The sequence below is a fragment of the Gopherus evgoodei genome, chromosome 16 (genome assembly GCF_007399415.2).
Source record: "Gopherus evgoodei ecotype Sinaloan lineage chromosome 16, rGopEvg1_v1.p, whole genome shotgun sequence".
NCBI classification, from domain to species: domain Eukaryota; kingdom Metazoa; phylum Chordata; order Testudines; family Testudinidae; genus Gopherus; species Gopherus evgoodei.
In genome coordinates this window covers 5,961,745-5,982,680 of record NC_044337.1, presented here as the reverse complement: position 1 = coordinate 5,982,680, position 20,936 = coordinate 5,961,745, and the positions used below count along the sequence as shown (strand labels likewise).

At 57.1% G+C, this 20,936-nt stretch overlaps 1 protein-coding gene across 4 annotated transcripts in view; it reads right to left on the bottom strand.

The window, feature by feature from the left end:
• ABCA2 (ATP binding cassette subfamily A member 2) overlaps positions 1 to 20,936 on the bottom strand; it is a 133,530-nt gene that overhangs the window by 22,237 nt on the left and 90,357 nt on the right. For 3 of the 4 annotated variants that reach the window (XM_030535671.1, XM_030535674.1, XM_030535672.1), the window contains 14 exons: positions 20,271 to 20,483; positions 19,477 to 19,673; positions 17,565 to 17,747; positions 15,668 to 15,852; positions 13,472 to 13,592; positions 11,988 to 12,278; positions 8,603 to 8,821; positions 8,117 to 8,219; positions 7,128 to 7,456; positions 4,979 to 5,192; positions 3,511 to 3,616; positions 2,806 to 2,917; positions 2,120 to 2,180; positions 1,386 to 1,560 (listed from right to left, as the gene is read on the bottom strand). In XM_030535671.1, the coding sequence (XP_030391531.1) occupies positions 1,386 to 1,560; positions 2,120 to 2,180; positions 2,806 to 2,917; positions 3,511 to 3,616; positions 4,979 to 5,192; positions 7,128 to 7,456; positions 8,117 to 8,219; positions 8,603 to 8,821; positions 11,988 to 12,278; positions 13,472 to 13,592; positions 15,668 to 15,852; positions 17,565 to 17,747; positions 19,477 to 19,673; positions 20,271 to 20,483 (2,509 nt within the window). The remainder of the gene's footprint in view (positions 1 to 1,385; positions 1,561 to 2,119; positions 2,181 to 2,805; positions 2,918 to 3,510; positions 3,617 to 4,978; positions 5,193 to 7,127; positions 7,457 to 8,116; positions 8,220 to 8,602; positions 8,822 to 11,987; positions 12,279 to 13,471; positions 13,593 to 15,667; positions 15,853 to 17,564; positions 17,748 to 19,476; positions 19,674 to 20,270; positions 20,484 to 20,936) is intronic. The other variant, XM_030535673.1, reaches the window with a different exon arrangement.

The window sequence follows — 20,936 nt, the reverse complement described above, 5'->3', positions numbered from 1 at the left end:
AGGGGGTAAAAAACCACTGCCCCCCAAGCCGAGATAGCAACACCGGCTAAACCCCAGTGTGCACACAGCTATGCTGATAGACAGGGCTTCTGGCCACTTAGCACTGGGGGAGGTGGTGTTACTATGGTGATAAAAACCTCTCCTCTTAGCAAACCCTGCGTCCACACTAGGGGGCTCTGCTGGTGCAGCCATATTGGCAAAGCATCTGTAATGCAGACAAAGCCCCAGCTCCCAAATTGGTCTCATCAGGCTCAAAGCCAAATACAAAACCAAGCTCTCAGGCTCTTGGTAAATCACCCCTCCCACCCCACTCCAATAACCTACCCGCCAAGGAAGCTATTTCTCCTACAGGCTGGGCAGGCTGAAAGAGAGCGACGAAGAGATTGGTACGGTGACTTCATTTCCAAAGACCCTGCAGAACCGGGGCCAGAGCAGCTCACACAGAGATCACGAGGAGACTATCCCTGCCCCACCTCAGGGCACAGTGGGAGACGGCTGCAGGGGAACTGGCCCCATAGCACATTTAACTGCAGACACCCCGTGGTCCTGTTCTTCTGAAGGGGTCAAAATGGGCCTATTTCCCGGTGACGTTTTCACAGCTCATTCCAGCCAAACTCCACTTCCATTGCACGTCTCAAAACTCCCCCTCAGAGATATGAAAATGGGCCCAAGGAAGCGCCGAGCACACGCTGAGCGCCCCCGCACAGTCGGGCAGAGCTTCCCCTATCCCTCACTCCAGGTCTGGGTGGAAAGGCCGAAGGAGGAACTCGCCATGTTAAAGGACATGGCTTGGAACGGATCTTCCTGCCCGCAGGATGTGAGAGGACATGAGTGCCTCACGCATGGCGCCCATTGCCCCGCCTGTGCTCCCAGAGCGACCCACAGCCGAACTCCTTCCCCGCCCCCAGCCACCTCACTTCCGCCGGCCTGGCTGCGCACTCCCCAGGGCCGATACCCTAGATGGAGCAAGGGGCAGGATGCAGGCGAACCATCATCGCGGAGACCACAGCAGAGGTGAGGGAACCCAGATGCCACATGACAAGCGATCCCCGTGGATAGGACAAGGTCCTGGCTGGGCGTAAATGAGGCAGTGACCCTCAGCAGATGGGTGAGAAATGCTCTATAGACCCTTCTCCCAGGCTGTCTGCTAACAGGGGGAAGGAAGGAGAAGCTCCGGCACTGGGAGAGCCTGTGTGAAAAGGACCTTCCTGTGGATAGGTCACTCTCCAGGGACCATGCACGCAGGGCTGGACAGAAGCCTCCCTCATGGACATCCTGTGTAATCAGCCCCTGCTCAGACAGCCTCCCAGGCAGTCGCCCTGCTCCCAGGCTCCTCGCCATCCCGGTTTGTGTGCGGAGGGCCAACTGCCCTTCTTGGCTCTCACCATGTCCCACACGTAGTTGGCCAGCCAGTAGATCACCGGGTCGCAGCCGCTCACGAACTGCAGGTGCTTGGCTTTGGTGGCCTTCTCGGCCACCAGAAACACCACAAAGCTGGCCGGCACAAAGGACATGGCCACAATGATGAAGATGGCGATGACCACGTCCGTGCCTTGCAGGCTACAGCAGAAGAAGAGCGGCAGAAATGGGAACGAGAAGGAGGGAAGCAGAGTGGGACAGGGGTTAGTCCGGGTGGGAGAACTGTGCCCCAAGTTACTCCACATACCACAAGCCACTGCTCACTTCACAGCTGGGTATCCCTGCACGGAAACCAGCCCAAAGGCCGCAACATGTGTGTACATGTGTATGTGTGTGTGTGGGGGGGTGTTTTGTGGGGCATGGGTAAGGCTAGTTGTTCGTCATGGAAACAGAGACTTTGACTCAGATCCTCAGAAGTATTCAGACTCCAAACTTCCATGGATTTCATTGGGGATTAGGAGCCTACATCCCTTTGTGGAGTGGGGGCCTGTGTGGCTTAGTTTTTCAGGCTGGCCAGGATCTCTCTCCTCTCAGCCTCTCACAGGGGGTGGCAATGGGCTGGCACAGCTCCTCCCCTCCTGGGCCGGCAACCTTTGCCATAGAAAACTAGTGGGGACCTCTCTCCATTTTCATCCATCACAAAACCCTGCCCCCCCCAACGAGGCATGTGCACACCACCCGCGAGCCAACTGGTACACACAGGTAATCCAGGGAGAGGCTGGCGCTCGTCTTGTTCATCGGATGGTTGGTCACTGTGATGCCTGCAGCAGAACGTGACAGGAAACATAGTGAGAGCCAGTGTGTAAGAACAGCCCCTTGCACCCCCACCCCCATGGATCAGCCCTGGAACAACCCCTCGCTATCTCAGCCCCCAGCCCCTCGGCTCGGCCCTGCCATAGGACGGACTCTAACAACAGGTCCCTGCTGGGGGACTGAAGTGAATTCCCTTCCTCGCTGCAGAGCTCATGGAGCTCAGAGCACTTTGCAAACGTTAACTGACAGGACCCATGTCAGTCTGGCATGGCCAGCACCATCCATGTGTCACAGGTGCACACGCTGCAGCACGGCGAGCTTAAGGGACATGCCCAAGGTCATTTAGGGTCTAATCCTGCCCCTGCCACCGAGAGACCTGACGCCCATCCCCTGTTCTAACCACTAGACCACAAAGCCTCTCAAGACAGACGGGTTTTCAAACCCAACCCCCAGTGTGGCAAGAGTAGCAGACCAGAGTCTGTCTAGTCATTAGCCTGCCCACTAGGACATTTCCTCCTCCCTCTCTGTTAGCCCGTGGTTGGATTCTACACCAGAGCCGGAGCGGGGGTTAGCTCATCGATTCTCGTTATTGCTCATCTGGTCGGAGTCCCCAGACTGGCTTGGCCAGCTCACCGTAGGCAGCGGGGTTCCCTCTGTTCTTGGGCAGGTTGGCCCGCAGGATGGCGTTGTTCAGCACGTTCAGGTAGGTGGGCATACTGTGGTAGCCTTTGTTGTTGTAGAAGACCTGGAAGGGCAGAGCAGAGACACATACTCAGCTCTGGCAGCTCCAGCAGGGCGCCCTGCCCAAGGAGGGTTTGAGGGAGGCCGGGGGAAGCGGAGGGGCTGGGGCAGTTGGCAGCGTGTGAGCGCTGGCACCAGATCCATCCTGCAATGCCTGGCACAGGGACACGGAGTCCCTATGAGGGGCTCACAGGGGTCAGCCCCTTCCTCCCAAAAGCTGCTCTCTCTAGTCCATGGCCCATGTAACCTCACCTCCAAATAACAAGAAGCTACCAAGTGCTGCTGAGGGGCACTGGAGAGACCTCTGGCCTCTGCTCACCCCACAGCAGCGGCTGCAGCATGGCAAGCTTCCATGGGGTGATCGCTGGTGGGGGGAGACACCTGTTCTCCAGCAAACAAGCTCACTTGAGAGGGGCCCTGGAACAAGATCTGACCTTTTTCCCCTTCCCAAGAGCATGCTGGGAAGCACGTACATCCCTCTTGCTCTGGGACCCCTTTGGCAGCACTCTGGAAGGAGGGTGGGTCTTTGTGGGGGACTCAGCGGGATGGGGCTGACACGGGAACAGAACCTTTCCCAGTTCTCAGAGCACCCCCTACCTGGGCTGTTCTCCTGACCGCGATCTTCCGCACCATGGGCGGGGCCTGGGTGCCAAAGGATGCTGGGATGGATTTCTGAACATTGCCAACAGTGATCGCTCCATACCTAGAACAGAAGGGGAAGCAAACGAAAGGCTGGGGCCACCTTCTTTCAGTCCAGGCGACGCAGAGGAAAGACGAGCAGCTGGAAGAATGGCACCTGAGCCACCCCTGAAATGCTGGGCTCCACGGGGGGAACCTGAGCGAGGGCACGATATCGAACCCGGGCTGGAGCCCCGAGACACCACTTCCGACCTGCGAGCCGCTCCCAGCCACCCACTGCAACCCAATCCCTGGATGCCCGCTGCTTCACCCACGCGGCCCGGTGTCACAGCTGATGAGCCCTCTGCTTCCTTCAGATCCAGGCCACACTGCTCCCTGCTTGGCCAGAGATTGTCACTGTGCACCCAGGGGCCCTTCTCTGTCCTCCATTCCAGGGGTAAGTCAAGAGCAGGGGGGCGACTGGGGCTGGAAACCGAGGCCTGGTGTTGTCAGCAGCAGGGCATTGGGACTAGCGTTACCGAGCGGGTCTGCCCAGGCTTCGAAGTAGAAGTCAACTCCACCCAAGAGTCTGAGGGTCAACAGTTTCCCCTCAGTAGGTCCCTGCACAGCACAGCTGTAGCCACTGCAGGGCTCCTCCTTTCCACAGCCCCCCCGAAGGAAATCTCAGAGGACTCAGACAGCCCTGAGGGAGGGGGGAAGATGGTCAGATGCTACTGCCCTGCCCCCGAGGGCCAGCGCTTTCCCAGCCGTGGGCTCTCTCTGTGCCCCTGCTTAGCCAGCAGTGAGACAGGCTTAGCGAGTGGCTGCTGAAGCACATCCCAGGGACAACCCTACCAAATAGGAAAGGCAGAGCCCCTGGAGATGAACTTTCAGAGAATGCTGGGCATCCCCCTCTGAAGATCAGGCCCCTACCACATGTCCCAAGCTGGGCCCCACAAAGGAGAGAGTTCAGAGTCACCGGCCAGCTTTGAAATTCCTGGCTGTGATGCAGAATTAAAAAAAAATAAAAAAAAATCAACCAGTGATTGTCTGATTGGACCCCAACGGAGTCGCTCAGCCCCTGACCCGCTCCCTCTCCGCCGTGTATGTAGGTTACCAGTTTTTGCTGGAATATCCTGGAGGTTTCATCACATGACATAAACTTTAATTAAAGATTTATCTAATTCCTGGAGACTCCAGGACAATCCTGGAGGATTGGCAACGCTATGTGTACAGTCTAGCTCTCCCCCCAGTCCCTCCAAGTGCTGCCTCTTCACCGCTCCAGGACCCGAGCTGACTAGATTACAGCTAGCTCAGGTATGGCTACTGGAGCGGTGATCACAGCTTCCCCTCCGGCCTGCTGCTGGCAACCTGCCTTAGCCCTGCCTCCCTCGGACCCCACCTGGGACACTCCCCCCGATGCAGAGGAGCAGAAGTGCCCCCTAACCTGTGCAGCCGGAAGCGGTCTGACGTGTACAGCATATACTCCGAGACGTTGCGCCCTGTGATGTCTGCCAGGATGTCCCCTGTCACCACCTTCATCTGGGGTGGGTGGCCTCCCACGCCACTGGGACAGGAGAAGCCGGTCCCCTGCATGGAGCAGGTGCATTTGATGGGCTCGTGGATGATGTGGGGCAGGGACGGGGCCAAAGTGATGGTCTCTGAGGAGACAAGAGGAGAAAGGCGACCCTCTGGCACGCTCGTTCTGCAGAGCGCCCACTCTGTGCATCCGGGTGACGGCCGGGCACCCTGCAGCACTGTCCTACTGTGATAGCCGTGGGGAGAGGGGGAGGCACCTGGGGCAGGAGGAAGGGAAGGAGCGAATGAGGGTTTTAGCTGTATGGCAATCACAGGATGTGCCTACAGCTCAAGCAGACACACCAGAGTTTGCTTCAGTCTGACTAGGTCAGGCAACAGAGCAGCAGAGCCGGGGCAGCACAGGGCTCAGCAGAGAGAAGTAGTCTGAGGAATCAGCCAGGGATCCGGGTGGGCTTGTCCGGCCTGTGCTGAGGCCCAGGCTGCTGCAGCTTCGCTGCTCCAGGACTGAGCTGGCCAAATTAGAGCTAGCTGAAGCATGGCTACCGGCGTGGCGATCCATACCCTGGCACACAGACACATGTTTCTGCGACCCCCCCAGCGCTGGAATTCAGACAGCGATGAGCTCCCAAGGGCTCACTGGGGCTGAATCTCTGTCCTTTGAGGTGCCCTCATCGTTCATCCTCTTAAAATCACTTTCAGTTGCAAAGGAACAAGAGGGGAGTTCAGAGCAGGGAAGGAGAATGACTAGGAGCATACAAGAGATTGAAACACCTGGGACTGTTACCTTAGAAAGGAGATGAACAAGAGGAGACACGATACAAGCAGATCAAATAACGAATGGTCTGGGGCAGTGGTTTTCAAACTGCGGGTCACGGCAGCTCTGCTCAGCACCACCAACCGGGCCATTAAAAGTCCTGTCAGTGGTGCTGCCCAGCTAAGGCAGGCTAGTGCCTACCTGTTCTGACACCGCACTGCACCCCGGAAGCAGCCAGCAGCAGGTCCGGCTCCTAGGTGGAAGGGGTGGGGGCACAGTGCCTGACCTAAGAGCTGGACCTGCAGCTGGCCACTTCCAGGGTGCAGTGCAGTCCACGGTGCCAAGACAGGCAGGAAGCCTGCCTTAGCACCCCCACTGTGCCACTGATCAGGAGCTGCCCGAGAAACCTGCACCCCAATCCCCTGCCCCAAGCCCCCCCAAACCCAGGGCTCCTTCCTGCATCCCAAACCTCTCATCCTCAGCACTACCCCAGAGCCTGCACCCCCAGCCCAGAGCTCTGACCCCCTCTCACACACCAAAACCCTCATCCCCACCTCCATTGAGTCACGGGCTCCACTGGGTCATTTTCTTCAACTGGGTCCCCAGAAAGTTTGAAAACCACTGGTCTAGAGAAGGGAGATCCAGAGCTTCTGTTATCTCTGCCTCACTGCCTAAGGACAGGAGGTCATTCAATAGAATTGAAAGGTCGCAAATTCAAAACGAATACAAGGAAAGACTTTTTCACACAATACACATGTAGCCTGTGGAACTCACTGCCACAGGAAGTCACCAAAGTCAAGAATGTAACAAGATTTAAAAAGGAATCAGGTGCTTCTACGGAGAGCAAGAATATCCAAAGTTCTGAGTTACGCTAATAAATACTTCAGAGGGGGTATTGAACTTCATGCTTCAGGGTCTGAGCTGATCTCTATTAGAGATGAGGAGGGGCACAGACTATCCCACATCTGCTATGGTGGGGTTCTTACACTCTGAACAGCTGGTTCCAGCCACCATCAGAGCCAGGATTCTGGACTAGACAGACCTCGGGTCTCACCCAATCTGGCAATTCCCATGTTCCTAAACCCTGTGCGCCCAGTCAAGCTCTGCCCCTCCCTGAAAGGCATTATGGGGAAGTCCCAGGCAAGCCTGCACTGGCTGGAGCAAAATGTGCTGCTCTGTGGGTCCCATGGCAATGCCAGAGACCCGGGTTCTAATTCCCCCACGGCTGCCTTGGCTGGGTAGGGAACATGTTGCTTGGCCGGAGGTCCCTATTCCCCCAGACTTCTGCCAGGCCAGACGTTACCTTTGACAGTGGAGGGGTACGTGGTGGAGTTCCAGGCGTGCACCATGTCATCATCCAGGGAGACGGGGTAGTCGGAGGGGGCCGGGGATGGGGGCGGCGGCACGAAGTTGGAGAGCGGCAGGCCCTGGGTGAAGGAATCGACGCACATGGCATCAAAGTACTTGGCTGCCAGCATCTTGGACTCGTTGCTGTTGAGGTTCAGGGTCTGCACCAGCTGGTCCAGGGTGCTATTGAAGGCCGTCTTCAGCACACAGGTGGCCCCCACCCCGGAGGGCAGGTGGAAGGTGTTGACGAGCTGCTGGGGGCTGGCGTCGGGCGACAGCTTTATGCTGTGGAGAGGGACAGCGGGTGAGAAGGGTTTAGCGAGCAGGGGATGCTCCCGTGGCTCCTCTGGGTCAGCCATGCTCCCTAGGACGGACCTGAGAAACCCTCTTGCTTGCAGGCCAGCCTCCTAACGTGATATTCCTGGGTACTGGCTTCAGGGGCTCTGCTCCTCATAGGGCTTGCCGAGCTGGGGTCATGTAAACTGCTCTCTGGCTTGGAGGCTGAAGGGGGCTGGACGGCACAGGGGAGGGACTAGAGGGCCTTTCACTGGCAGGTCACTGACTCAAATCCAGCCCAGGCTGGTAGCCACGGACAGGCCGCAACGGCCAACAGCTGGGCACCCCACAGAACTGCTCTCTGTAGGTGCCACACGGCCAGCAGTCTGTACGAGGGCCCTGCGGAGGACTGTACCCTCACTGCTAGCCGGGCACCCTCCTGGGCAGGCCCGGCGTGGCACTGTGTGGTGGATAAAGAGATTGAGGGGTGATCAGTGCCAGATTCAGAGCAATGACCCGGCACTACAAGAAGCGTCCAGCCTCCCCCGCCAAGCACAGTCACTGCGGGGCACCCTGCAGCAGTGTGGTTGAACCCCCCCTTTCCTGCAGGCGTGGGGAACAGGACAAGGGCCTAGGATGCTGCTCCCCGGGCAGTGCCAGGCCTCTCACCGGTATTCGCGCCGCTCCTCATTGGCATAGGGGATGAAGTTGCCCTTGGGCTGGGTGTAGTTGTGATACTGAGATGGCGAGAGGATCAGAGGAGGCAGGTCACCTGGGGAGAAAAGGGGCATGCTGAGCAACCTCCCTGGGGGTGGTGGGTCCCATCCCCTCCCTACTCTGGGCTGGTAGGCCAGCCCTGGGCCCCAGTGACAGGCCCAGGGCCCAGGGCAGACCCAGCGGCACTCCCCCACATTCCAGGTTCACTGGGTGACTTCAAGCTAGTCAGTCCCTCATCCCACTCCCCACCCAAACCCAGGTAGCTGTCGGGCAGCCTGGAGCCAGAGATGTGGGCACACATGCGATGCACATGCTGCTCTGCCAGGAGGCAGGCAGAGAGGCCAGTGTCCCAAGGGGAGCAAGAGGCGACAGCAGTCGGGTATGGAGGGGAGGAAGGCGCTAGCACCCCTCACAGTCGGGTCCAGCGCCCACACACACCTATTTCGGGCACAGAGAGCGCCACCGTCATGGCCACGCAGACGAAGAAGGCGGGCAGCAGGATCTGCGAGAAGAGGGCCTTGCTGTTGCGCTTGGCACAGTGGAAGCGTTTGACGATCAGCCCGTGGAACTGGCGCAGCCTGAGCCAGGAGCCCTCCAGCTTAAAGCTCCCCTGTCCCCCCAGGGGCTGGTCCGCAGCCTCGGCGTCAGCCTCTTGGTCTGGAGCAAGGGAGAGCGCCGGGGAGTGGGAAGAGACACATGGAGCAGATCAGGCTCTCTCAGAGGCCGTCAAGCTCCTTTCCCAGCCCCCACCTCCTCCTCCTCAGGAATCAGCTCGTGCTCTGCATGACCCCGTCAGGCAGCATGGGGCTCAACCCGGGGGGGGGGTGCGCAGGGAGAGGAGGCGGGATGCCAGTCCCCGTATCTGCCAGGCTACCTCCCCAGGGCCGGGCTGATCTCTGAAGAGCTGCAGCTACAGAGCTACGTCGGGAAATGCAGACCCCTAGATGCAGGTCTTGGCAGGCTGGTGATGGGGAGTTGGTGTCAGATACGGTTTTCTAAACTCACGTAACCCTTACGCCGGCTGCCGCCCTGGCAGTTTCAGTGAGTTAATACAACTAACACTTGTACGTACCTGAATGTTTCCCCCAACCCAACAGAGACATGCAGGGTAGGGAGGAGAGCAGCACCCCCGTAAACAGAGAGCAGCCCGGGCAGGAGACAGGAGAGGGTATTTCACAATCCCGTGGACACTGCAAGCGACCTTCCTGTGCAGCAACCCAACCGACATAGTGCCAGCCTCAGGTCACACAGGCCGGCAGTGAGGGAGTCAGGGACAGAGCTCAGGGCCACAACCCCCAGGTCACCAGCTCAAAACCATTAAACAACCTCCTCCCACTAGGTCCCCATAAGAAACGCATAGAGCAGGGGGAGGTGGCACCTTTGTACCAGCACTGCAGCCTTGGGGACGTCAGCTCAGAGGCCCCTCACAAGCTCACCTCCAAGTCCAGAGGTAGGAGGGCTCAGGCCAGGGGAAAGGATTTTGGTCTTAAGGCATGTTGGCTGCTCTGTTTTTGTTGGGGGGTGAAGGGGTAAGACAACGGAGATTCTTTGCTCTTGGTTCCATCGCGTTGTTTTTGTAACCAAGGAAGGCTCATTTTGTTGGCTATACAGAGATTGAGCAATCTGAGACAGATCCTTCGAAGGGAGTCCTGACCCATCAGAGTCAAAATCCTGCTAATACCATGTCACAGCTCCCGTGCCACACATCTGTGCCCACCTGCTTCAGTGCTTCCCCCAGCAGACCACGGGAGCCCCCAGTCTCCTGCTCTATCTGGGAGGTGAGGAGAATTCAGGCTCCTCCCATGAAGGCCTCCCTCAGGGAGACACGCCTTACAGATGCCAGCAGGGGAAGCAAGAGGGACTGGGAGAGATGTAGGGCCACAACTGTTTTTTGATGGAAAATTGGGTTTTTGATAGAACAATTTTGGGGGGTTAAAAGTGCCTGCTTTCCACCCGAAAACTCAAACGTGTCGATTGTGAAATGCCTGATGGGTAGTTCAGGTGTCAAAACACAAAAATTGGGGGTCAACAGAGGAAATTAACAGGCAGCAGGTTTAATACAAACAAGAGGAATGACTTTATCACACAATGTACGATTAACCTGTGGAACTCATTGGCATGGGATATTGTGAAGCCCAAAAATATGAGTGGGTTCATAATAGAACTGGGTAAGTTCCTGGAGGATAGGTCCATCAATGGCTATTAGCCAAGATGGTTTGGGATGCACCGTCATGCTCAGGGTGACCCTGAACCTCTGACTGCCAGAAGCCAGGAAGGGAAGATAAGTGGATTCCTCCAAAATTGCCATGTTCTCTACCCTCCCCCTGAAGCTTTGGTATGTTGGAGACAGGATACTGGGCAAGATGGCTCATGGTCTGACCCGGTGCGGCAGCTCTTATGTTCTTACGCCTCATATTCCAGTTTTTTTCTACAGGCCAGGCTCCTCAGCCAGACCTCATCTCCCATGATGCACTGCCTTTCAGGGAGACTCAAAGACTCATAGCTTTAAGGTCAGAAGGGACCATTATGATCATCTAGTCTGACCTCCTGCACAATGCAGGCCACAGAATCTCACCTACCCCCTCCTGTAACAAACCCCTAACCTATGTCTGAGTTATTGAAGTCCTCAAATCGTGGTTTGAAGACCTCAAGCTGCAAAAAATCCTCCAGCAAGTGACCCGTGCCCCATGCTGCAGAGGAAGGCGAAAAACCTCCAGGGCCTCCGCCAATCTTCCCTGGAGGAAAATTCCTTCCCAACCCCAAATATGGCAATCAGTTAAACCCTGAGCATGTGGGCAAGACTCACCAGCCAGCACCTAGGAAAGAATTCTCTGTAGTAACTCAGATCCCACCCCATCTAACATCCCATCACAGATCATCGGGCATATTTGCCTGCTGATAATCAAAGATCAAAGATCATTTGCCGAATTAATTGCCATAGTCATCCTGTGATCAACCAATAGTCTGAGGTCCTTCTCCTCCTCTGTTACTTCCAACTGATGTGTCCCCAATTTATAACTAAAATTCTTGTTATTAATCACTAAATGCATGACTTAGCACTTTTCACTATTAAATTTCCTCCTATTACTGCATCATTGGAGATATAGTCCAGACAGGGAGTCTGGCTTATGGGACCATGAGGAACCTGAACTACAACTCGGAGGAGGCACTGCAGCACCATTCGAGAATCCAAGTATTTCGGTTCTCAATTTGTTGCTGAAAATTCAAATTTTTTTTTGACAATTTCCCACTCATTTGTGAATGAAAAGGGGTGGAGTTTGCAATGAAGAATTTGGCCAGCGCAACCCACTGACCCAAAGGCGCTTCGTCAAAGGGATGCGTCCAGGTGCAGCAAAGGAAGCTGCTAGATTCTAGAGCTGTAGTCTATGTACGCAATCAAACAGACCCCCTTGTGGTACACACTACCCACCCGAAAGAACCCCCGGAGCTCTCCGCTGAAAGCCTGCCAGAACTCCCTGAACTCATGGCTTCCCCGTCCAGGGACTCCCAACCAAGTTTTAGGGGGCTGCCCTTGCCCCCTCCCTTTCTTTAGGCCTATTTTTCTATTGTACCAGGGGGTCCCAGGATGAACAGGCTTGAGGCAGGATCGCGCAGTGCATGGGCGTGAGTGTTCAAACAGGTCCCTCTTGTGGGAAGAGAAAGGTGCTCAGCCCAGCCCCGGCAGGTTGGAAAGGTCTGGTCAGAGCCGGTGCCAGGCCCCACACATCCCCCGCCCCTGGGAATGCTGAGACCGGAACCAGGACACAGCGGCCCCCCACCCTTGCTACCAAATTCAAGGCCTGTCGTGCAGCACATTACAAACCTTGCAGACTGACGTTATCAGGGTCCTGCAGATTATCAAACAACGGAGAGTAATCCCCATAGAACTCCGAATAAGCCCCACCTTCATCACCCCGCACAGAGCCCACAGAGGAAGCCGAGCACAGAGACGCCTGTGACTGGGCCAGGTTGGAGCAGGCCACCAGGTTGCTGAGCTCAACCTCCGGCTTCTCGGGTGCCTCCGTGTCAGGAAGGGGCTCCCTGTTGGCCTCGGGCTTCAGGCCCATCTGGGGAGCCAGTGGCTGCAGCGAGTCTTTCTTGGACTCCTTCATGTCTGGAAGGAGAAGGGAGCTGGTGGGGTTTGTGCGGCACAGGTACAAGGGGAATGTCCCTGGGGAGCAGCCCTCCTAGGGCATTGCACTCACTCTCCAGCAAGAACCCACCAGCTGGGACTGGCTGGAACGTCTTAGCTAGCCACCCAGATACTGAGGGCCTGGGCGTGCTGGGGTGGGTGGGTGTGGGAACGGGGTTCTTCCTTAATACCCTGCAACCCAAGCATAGCAGGATCCACCTTAGCACTTCAGGGAGTGCCCTGGTACAGTAAGTACCCCAGCTCCCCTCTCAGTGCTGGCCAGGGCAGGCCCTGGCCAATAGGAATGCACCCCAATGATATTTCACACCGACATCAGGCCTTTCATCCCCCAGGATCCCAAAGTGCTTTACAAACCTCAGGCTGAAACTACAAACCACAGGACAATATGCAGCCACTGCTAGGGTGGAGCATGGCAAGCAATCAGGATGTATCATTCCATGCTACTTTTGGGACTGTGCCCCTGCCTTCAGGCCAAGGGCACTCTCCTACTCTCAGGCCCATGCAGAGCAGACAGGAGCAAGGGTTGCAGCTAAGATACAGGTATTAAAAATCAACAGTCAAAGTGCCTGTCACAGCTGCATTAACATGACGCTGGGGTCTTTGCTGTGGCTGGCTTGGTGCTAGCAATGTAAAAAAGCACCTCCTCTACCCCACCCCCACCCCCTAGCTCTGCCATTGCACCTCTGTTCTGCCCTAAATCTTCCACTCCTTAGTCCAGCCCTGCCCTGCCCAGCTCTATGCATTCACCTCTGTAGGCCTCCCCTGAGCAGAGACTGCCAGCAATGGATCAATGCTCAACAGGGTGAGGTAGCGATAGGGCTGGCTCCCAGGTTTTTGCCGCCCCAAGCAGGAAAAAAAAAAAAAAAAGGCCGCGATCGCAATCTGCACCTCTACCACTGCCTCTTGTCTTGTCTTCAGCAGCAATTTGGCGGCTGGTTCTTCGCTCTGAGAGGGACCCACCGCCGAATTGCCGCTGAAGACCCTGACGTGCTGTTCCTCACCATTGCCCGCCCCAAGCAGCTGCTTCCTGAGCTGGTGCCTGGAGCCGGCCCTGGATAGTGAACTCAAGTTTGTTTATGTAAGGCTGCTGACCCAGGGCAACCCCAACTCTCCACGAGCCAGGATACCGAGGCACTGACACACACACCCCTTACCAACATCGCTGTTCTCCAGGGAAAGGTCCTCCTCCGACACCTTGAGGAAGACCTCCTCCAGCGTAGTGTCCATCAGCCCGAAGCTGGTCAGCTCCAGCTCCCCCAGGCTCTGCTCCAGGTGCTGCAAACAAGGAACAAGGGTGAGGAGTGGAGGGAGACCACAGCAAAGAGCCATCCCAGAAGCTCCTGGCTAAGCAGTAATCAGCCCACATGCCTGCCCGCCCAGCACTCCCTGCAGCATGGGGACCTCTGGAACTCCCCCATCCCCAGACGGCCAGGCCAGGCGAACGACAAAAGGCAAGAGGCCTGATGGCTGCCTGTGAGCACTAACACATGAACCAGGAACCTCCAGAGCAAAAACCATGAGCTGCTACAGCTTGAGCCTCGGCTGTCCTGGACTCTTGGCTTCCGTGGATCGGGCACAGAGAGGCACTGGTACCACATTCCGCCCGAGTTTATACCTGCTGGAAACCAGGCTCCTGGGTTGACCTGCAGACCCATCGTGAGCATCCCCCGCGTCCTCCCTCTCACCACCCACCTCTGCCGGAACACAGCGCTGGAGCAAACGCAGTGCCCACGGGGTGGCTAGTGCTGCGAAAGCAGAGAGCTCATAACCCCACCCTGAGCAACCGGAGTCTGAAGGGAGCAGCACTCCCGGCTGGTGGAAAAAGGAGAGGGGTGTGCTTGTCCCAGTGACCCAGGCTCCTCTGCGCTGCTGGGCTGGGGGACGCCGGGGGCAGCACTACAGGCTTAGGGCAAGCTAGGGAGCCTCGCAGTAAGCGAGGGCAGAGGGAGCTAGGTGAATTGCTGCATGCGGGACAGACTATCCCAAGAGACAACGACGCTGGGCGATGCCCCTGTGCAAGGGCAAGGGACACGCTCGGGGCTGGATCTGCAAATGAGCCTAAGGGAATGAGACAGCCAAATCCCTTGGACTCCTTGGCAAATCCCAGAATAACAAATAATTCAGTGCTACCCCACAGGTGCCCTCCTTGCCTACCAACCCAGCGAGCACCCAGCCCCGGTCCCGCAGGGCCCTCCTGCCCTCCAACCCATGAGCGCCCAGCCCAGCTCCCGCGCGCCACCCACCAACTAGCATGCGCTCAGCCCAGCTCCTGCACCCTCTCGCCGACCAACCAGCGCGCGCCCAAACCGGCTCCTGCGCCCCCCGCCCCCCAACCAGCGCGCGCCCAGCCCGGCTCCTGCGCTCCCCGCCCACCAACCAGCAAGCGCTCAGCCCAGCTCCTGCACCCCTGCGCCGACCAACCAGCGAGCACCTAGCCCCAGCTCCTGCACCCCCCCACCAACCAGCAAGCACCCAGCCCAGCTCCTGCACCCTCTCGCCGACCAACCAGCGAGAGCCCAGCCCGGCTCCTGTGCCCCCCGCCCACCAACCAGCGAGCGGTCAGCCCAGCTCCCACGCCCCACCCCCCACCAACCAGCAGGCGGTCAGCCCAGCTCCTGCACCCTCTCGCCGACCGACCCAGAGAGTGCCCAGCCCGGCTCCTGCACCCGCCACCCACCAACCAGCGAGCGGTCAGCCCAGCTCCCGCGCCCCACCCCCCACCAACCAGCATGCGGTCAGCCTAGCTCCTGCACCCTCTCGCCGAGCGACCCAGAGAGCGCCCAGCCCGGCTCCTGCACCCGCCACCCACCAACCAGCGAGCACCTAGCCCAGCTCCTGCACCCCCCCACCAACCAGCAAGCACCCAGCCCAGCTCCTGCACCCCCTCGCCAACCAACCAGCGAGCACTTAGCCCAGCTCCTGCACCCCCACCAACCAGCAAACACGCAGTCCAGCTCCTGCACCCGCCTCGCCAACCAACCAGCAGGCACCTAGCTCAGCTCCTGCACCCCCCCACCAACCAGCAAGCGCCCAGCCCAGCTCCTGCACCCCCTCGCCAACCAGCAAGCACCCAGCCCAGCTCCTGCACCCCCACGCCGACCAACCAGCGAGCACCTAGCCCAGCTCCTGCACCCCCCCACCAACCAGCAAGCACCCAGCCCAGCTCCTGCACCCTCTCGCCGACCAACCAGCAAGAGCCCAGCCCAGCTCCTGCACTCCCTCGCCAACCAACCAGCGAGTGCCCAGCGGTCCCCCACCTCTGCCCCTGCAGCTCCCGCCTGCTCTACGTCAGCACCCACTGAGCAGCTTTCCCTCCCCGCTCGGTAACTGGCCTCTCGAAGGGCCGGTACCTGGAAGAGCCTCTCGAAGCAGCCCTTCTTGACGGCCTCACTGGGCAGGATGTAGGAGAGCTCCGTGTTGGTGTTGGAGATCAGCAGGCAGGAGGTCACATACTTCTTGATGAACTGGGTGACGCGGGGCTCGGAGCAGGGGCTGGCGGAGGAGTGGGAAGGAGGGCTGTGCGTCTGCCCCGAGTCTAGCACAGGGAGGGAGCAGAGAAGGACGGGTCACTGCACACACCAGCTCTGCCTGGCCCTGGAGTCCTTGCATTCTTCTTTCCCGGTCCCAAAAGCTGATGCTGCTCTTTTGTTTACTTTAAACTCTGATTTTTTTCAGTGACTTTCCTGCTGGATTCACAGCTGGGAGCCCAGCCCTGCATGCACCAAGCAAACTGCCCCCACACTGCCCAGCCCTGGAGGAACTGCCCCGGCCTGAGAAGGGAATTTAGCCTCCATGGCCCATTGGCCTCTCTGCCGACACTCCCAGCAATGGGGCCAGCTCCTATGGGTGCATTCGTACCCAGACCCCCATCCACCAGGGAGAAGTGAGATCACAGAACGTATTTCTCACAGGATACCCAACAGTAACAACCTTCCATTGCTAACAGCCTGGGCTGGACTGAAACCACCCCCTGGAGGTGAAGGGCTCCATGCAGCATGTTACCCTGAGCCCAAGCCATGCAGCGCCCAGGGAGCAGGTGAGAACTGTGTTGAACAAGAGCTCCTCAATCTGCAGTCTGGCACAGGGGTATACGGGCCTGGAGAGAGGGGGATTAGCCCCAAGTCGCACTGGCTCTCGTGGGAGCTACAACTGCCACTTTCCTTCAGATGCCTGAGTTTGGCAGCATTTGACCTTCCTCTCTGGGCTGGTTGGTCATTTCATGGGCTTTTTGTTTTGGGCAGTGCTGGGGGGAAATTCGCCTTTGAAACTTTTTTCTCCTCCCGCATGGAATATTAGGTTTGCAGCTCAAAATCAAAGCCACTGAGAAGTAGCCCCCTCCATTATCACAGGAAAATGGAAAGCCCAAGATGCCGACAGGCAGGAAGAACCAGGGCCTTCCTCCTCCTGGCTGCAAAGCGAAGACAGGCCAGGTCGGAAGGCATTCTGGGGGCAGAGAAGGCGGGAGCACTCCACTGATCTCAAAGCACCACGCACACATGAAATTGCTTTGCTCAGTAGTTGTCAGTTTCTCCAGCCCCGAGATGGAAACCCTGACTGCTTCAAGAAATGGCCTAGGACCGTCAATCAGTGCTACCGTAGCATCTCTAAGCACCTCGCAATCTCCCACTGCAATGGGATTGTAATAGCATCAGAAAAGCAATAGCCCTCGGAGATTCGCCTCACAGAGCCCCATGCTTCCTGTGCAAGGGGATGAGGGGGACTACTTTTCCTTTCCCCAGCAGTGCTGGCAGAAGATCATGCGACACTGGAGGTAAGAGCCCTCTGCTTACACAGAGAACAAGCACCTGACATTGGGCACTGTCGGAAGACAGGATCCTGGGGTAGATGCACCTTTGGTCTGACCCAGTATGGCCGTGCTTATGTTCTGAGCACTCCCACAGGATGTGGGAGCCCCAGGTCCCAGCGCTTGCTGTGAATCAGGCACATCCCAGGCGAGAGTCTTAGGCACAGGGTTACAGGCTGTACTGGGGTGTCTCACTCTTGGGTGTTTTCAAAAAGAAGTTGAAAGTTCTTGATATCATCCCAAACCGGAGCAAACACAAATTGCAAAGCCTGGCCACTTTTCGAGAAACGGGAATGTTGTTTTCCAGCCAGCCCTCCTGAGAGCTACTAGCTTAGCCAGCAGGTCTGATCCTGTCTACATTATGTGGATCCTGTCTACCCTTCCCAAGGTGGCCTGGGGGGGCAGACCCCCCTAGCGCGGGTGTGGCGTGCCCGGGGACTGACCTGTGCCGTTCCTGGAGTCTGACTGCTTCTTCACCACCGTCAGCTTGTAGCCATCCCCGTAGGTGCTCTTGAGGAAGAGTGGGGAGCCGCAGCACTTGAGCTTGCCATGGGAGATGATGGCGATGCGGTCCCCAAGCAGGTCGGCCTCGTCCATGTGATGTGTGGAGAGCAGGATGGTCCTTCCTGCCAGGCCAGGGACAAGCGCAGGGGAAGAGCGTTAGGGAGGGGTGAGTGGGGAACACGCCGCGGATCAGCCCCCAGGGACACCCAAGCAGCACACGCAGCACCTGCTGCCAGAAGACAACATGTTCTCTACCAAGCAGTCGGGGCTTCAGGGAACCTGCCTCACAGAGCCATTGCATCCACGGGACTCAGAGTGTTTGGCCAAGATGGGTGAGGCAGTCTTACTATCCCTGTGGTACAGTTGGGAAACTGAGGCACAAAGCGAGACGGGAGGGATTTGCCTCAGGTCTCCCAGCAAGAGCGTGCAGAGGCAGAAATAGAACTCAGGAGTCCTGACTCCAAGTCCTGTGCTACGACCACTCATTGCTGGGCCTATCTCAGCTGGTTCAAACAAGGATTTTTATTTGGTGGTCAGTCACAGCCAGAGTCCATTCCCTAAAATTCAGCTTTCCTTCTCCCTCCGGGCACACGGTCAGGTAGGGGCAATGTTCCTGTTACTCACTAGAGCTACTCCTGGGGGAATTCTGCACTACTCTGTGCATGCATACTTAATGAGCCCTGCCTATTTTTAATTTTTGGTGCAGAAAAAAAGCTTCTGCCAAAATGTTGCTGCAGTTCTGCCTTCTGCTCACCAGAGAGTGCTGTGGTGATAGAACAAAGCAGCAGCTCCCTGCCTGTGAGGGGAGGGAAGAGAAAGAGCCTGCCTTCTTCACAGCGGGCCAGGTTAGGAGAGAGGGGCTATGGGGAGACAGACATTGTGGGGTGCTGGGAGGGTCTGACAGGGGCTCATAAGAGCTAGTGGGTGAGGACAGACTGGGGCAGGGGCTGAATGGGAGTTGATGCACAGGGCCATGGGGGGAGGGAGGTGCAGGGCCACATGGTGATGGGGGAGGGGTGCAAGGCTATATAGGAACGAGGAGTGGCTGGGTGGGGGAACAGAAACACATGGGGTAGGGGGAAGTGGGTGCAGGGCCACCTGGGGATTGGGGGAGGGGGTGTCTGAGTGGGGATGGAGGGACACGTGCACAGGGAACACATAGGGACGGGGCAGATGTTCCTGACCAAATGGGAAAAGCTAGGGGTCAGCCAGGGTCTGCCTGGGGGAAGCTTCCTAACAATCCCTCTCCACCCACCCCCCAAAACTGTTCCATACTTTGCTCAACCACACCCAACAACCCTCCAAGTTCACACCCAGGTTCCTTCCCAGCAATTTACTTCCCTCTCCCTCAGCATCTCCATTACCCTGACTCCACACGGCCTTTGCACTGCTTCTGAGGGTGCAGGAAATATGGTCCTGTATTGTAGTTTAAATGAATTATTACTCAAGAGTTCTGTACAAATATGCCTAGTAAGGAATCTATTTGTCAAAAAACATTTCTTGAATCTTTTTTGTTGTCTGTGTTGTTACAGACATACTTGCTGACAGGTATTTTGAAATAAATGACCAAAAATAATGTAAACTAGTGTAAATACATTGTGTTATTTTGACAAATAAAATATGCAGAATTTTGCAGAATTTTAATATATTGTGCTAAGAACTTTTAATTTTTTATTGCAGAATTTTTATTTGGGGGCACAGAATTCCCCCAGGAGTAACTCTTAGAGTGCCCTTGTTAACCAAGATTCATCATCCAGGGCAGTGGCAGGGGAATCCTGGTGCGGAGTCTCGCACTGCACGGAATGGACTCGGACAGGGATCAGAGCCACTGCCATGCTTTGGATTGCTCACCAGGTTTGTATTTGAGGATCAGATCCCAAATAGCCCTACGTGCATATGGGTCAACGCCAGCAGTGGGCTCATCCAAGATAACAGCCCGCGATCCCCCCACAAAGGCGATGGCCACTGACAGCTTCCTCTTCATCCCTCCTGACAGAGTCTGCACCAGGGAGTGCCGCTTGTTGGACAGCTCCAGGTCTTCAATCATCCTGGGGACAGATCCGACATAGCTGTTACAGACTAGTCACACACAGGCTGCGTGAGCCAGGCTGGGCAGATGCAAGCACACTGCTGAAGGAGCAGATCTCTGAGTTAACAGCCCACTAAGACGAATGGGGCAGTTCACACCTCCCCGAGCTACTATTTCAGGCTCTTTGCAGACTCAGATACACTGGGTACACTCAGCTGGAAAGTTTTCTCTGCAACCACAAGGATTAAAAAATACACTTTTAAAACGAAAGCTTAGCTTTCGTCACCCAAGGCCAAGCGTTTCAATAGTGGCTGGGGATTCTGGGTGCCCAACTTGAGACTCCTTAAAGGGGCCTGGCTTTCAGAAAGTGCTACGCACCCACCATCTGAAAAATCAAGCCCAATAAGGTGTCTCAAGTGGGGCGCTCAAAATCACTAGCTACTTCTGAAAATCTTTGCCAATTCTGCACTAAGGGATGGACTCTGGGGCCAGTGCCACAGAGCACTGGGGCTCTGGTCAAAGTCCACTAAACCTGCTCGCGCAAAATGGTTCATGCCAAGACAGTGATGGCTGTTTATCGCCTAGGGAGGAGTCTTTGGCCGGGGCTGGTCCCTACTTGTCCATCTCCTTGCGGATCTCCTCCTCCGCCATGCTCTTAAGCTGCGAGTAGAACCAGAGGTGCTCCTCCACTGTCAGCTTATCGAAGAGCACGTTGTGCTGGGGACACATGCCCAGGTTCTTCCGGATCTCGTTCATCTCTGTCCGGATGTCATGGCCGTAGATGGTAGCAGAGCCCGAGGTTGGGGGGAAGAGGCCAGTCAGGATGGACCTGGGAAAGAAACAGGGCAGCATCGGCTCTTCTCCCTGCCTGGAAACACGGCGATTGCCTAGCACAGCTCCACGGTGTGCCGCTCTGGGAAGGGCCCTTAGGCAGCTCCGCCCTGTGGAACAGCACCGCCCACGCTGCCCGAGGCCAATGGATGCCAGAGGAGGGCCCAGCCTATCCAGGGCCAGCCAGTGTGTGCACCAGCTTGTTACAGCTCCACCTTGCGGGGCTTTCACAACCCCATCACCTCCCCGCCTCCCCCCACACTCCCTTCCCACATGAACCTCCCACCCCGCTCTAAGCACATGCCCTCCTCCTTCAAACCCGCCCTGGTAAGGCCTCAGCACCTCCCCCCACCCAGATCAGGTCATGGACCCTGGGCACTGCCGCGTGCCTGCTTAACAAACTCCAATACCGCCGAGAACTGGCAGCACTGCAGAGCTGGGGAGCACGGTG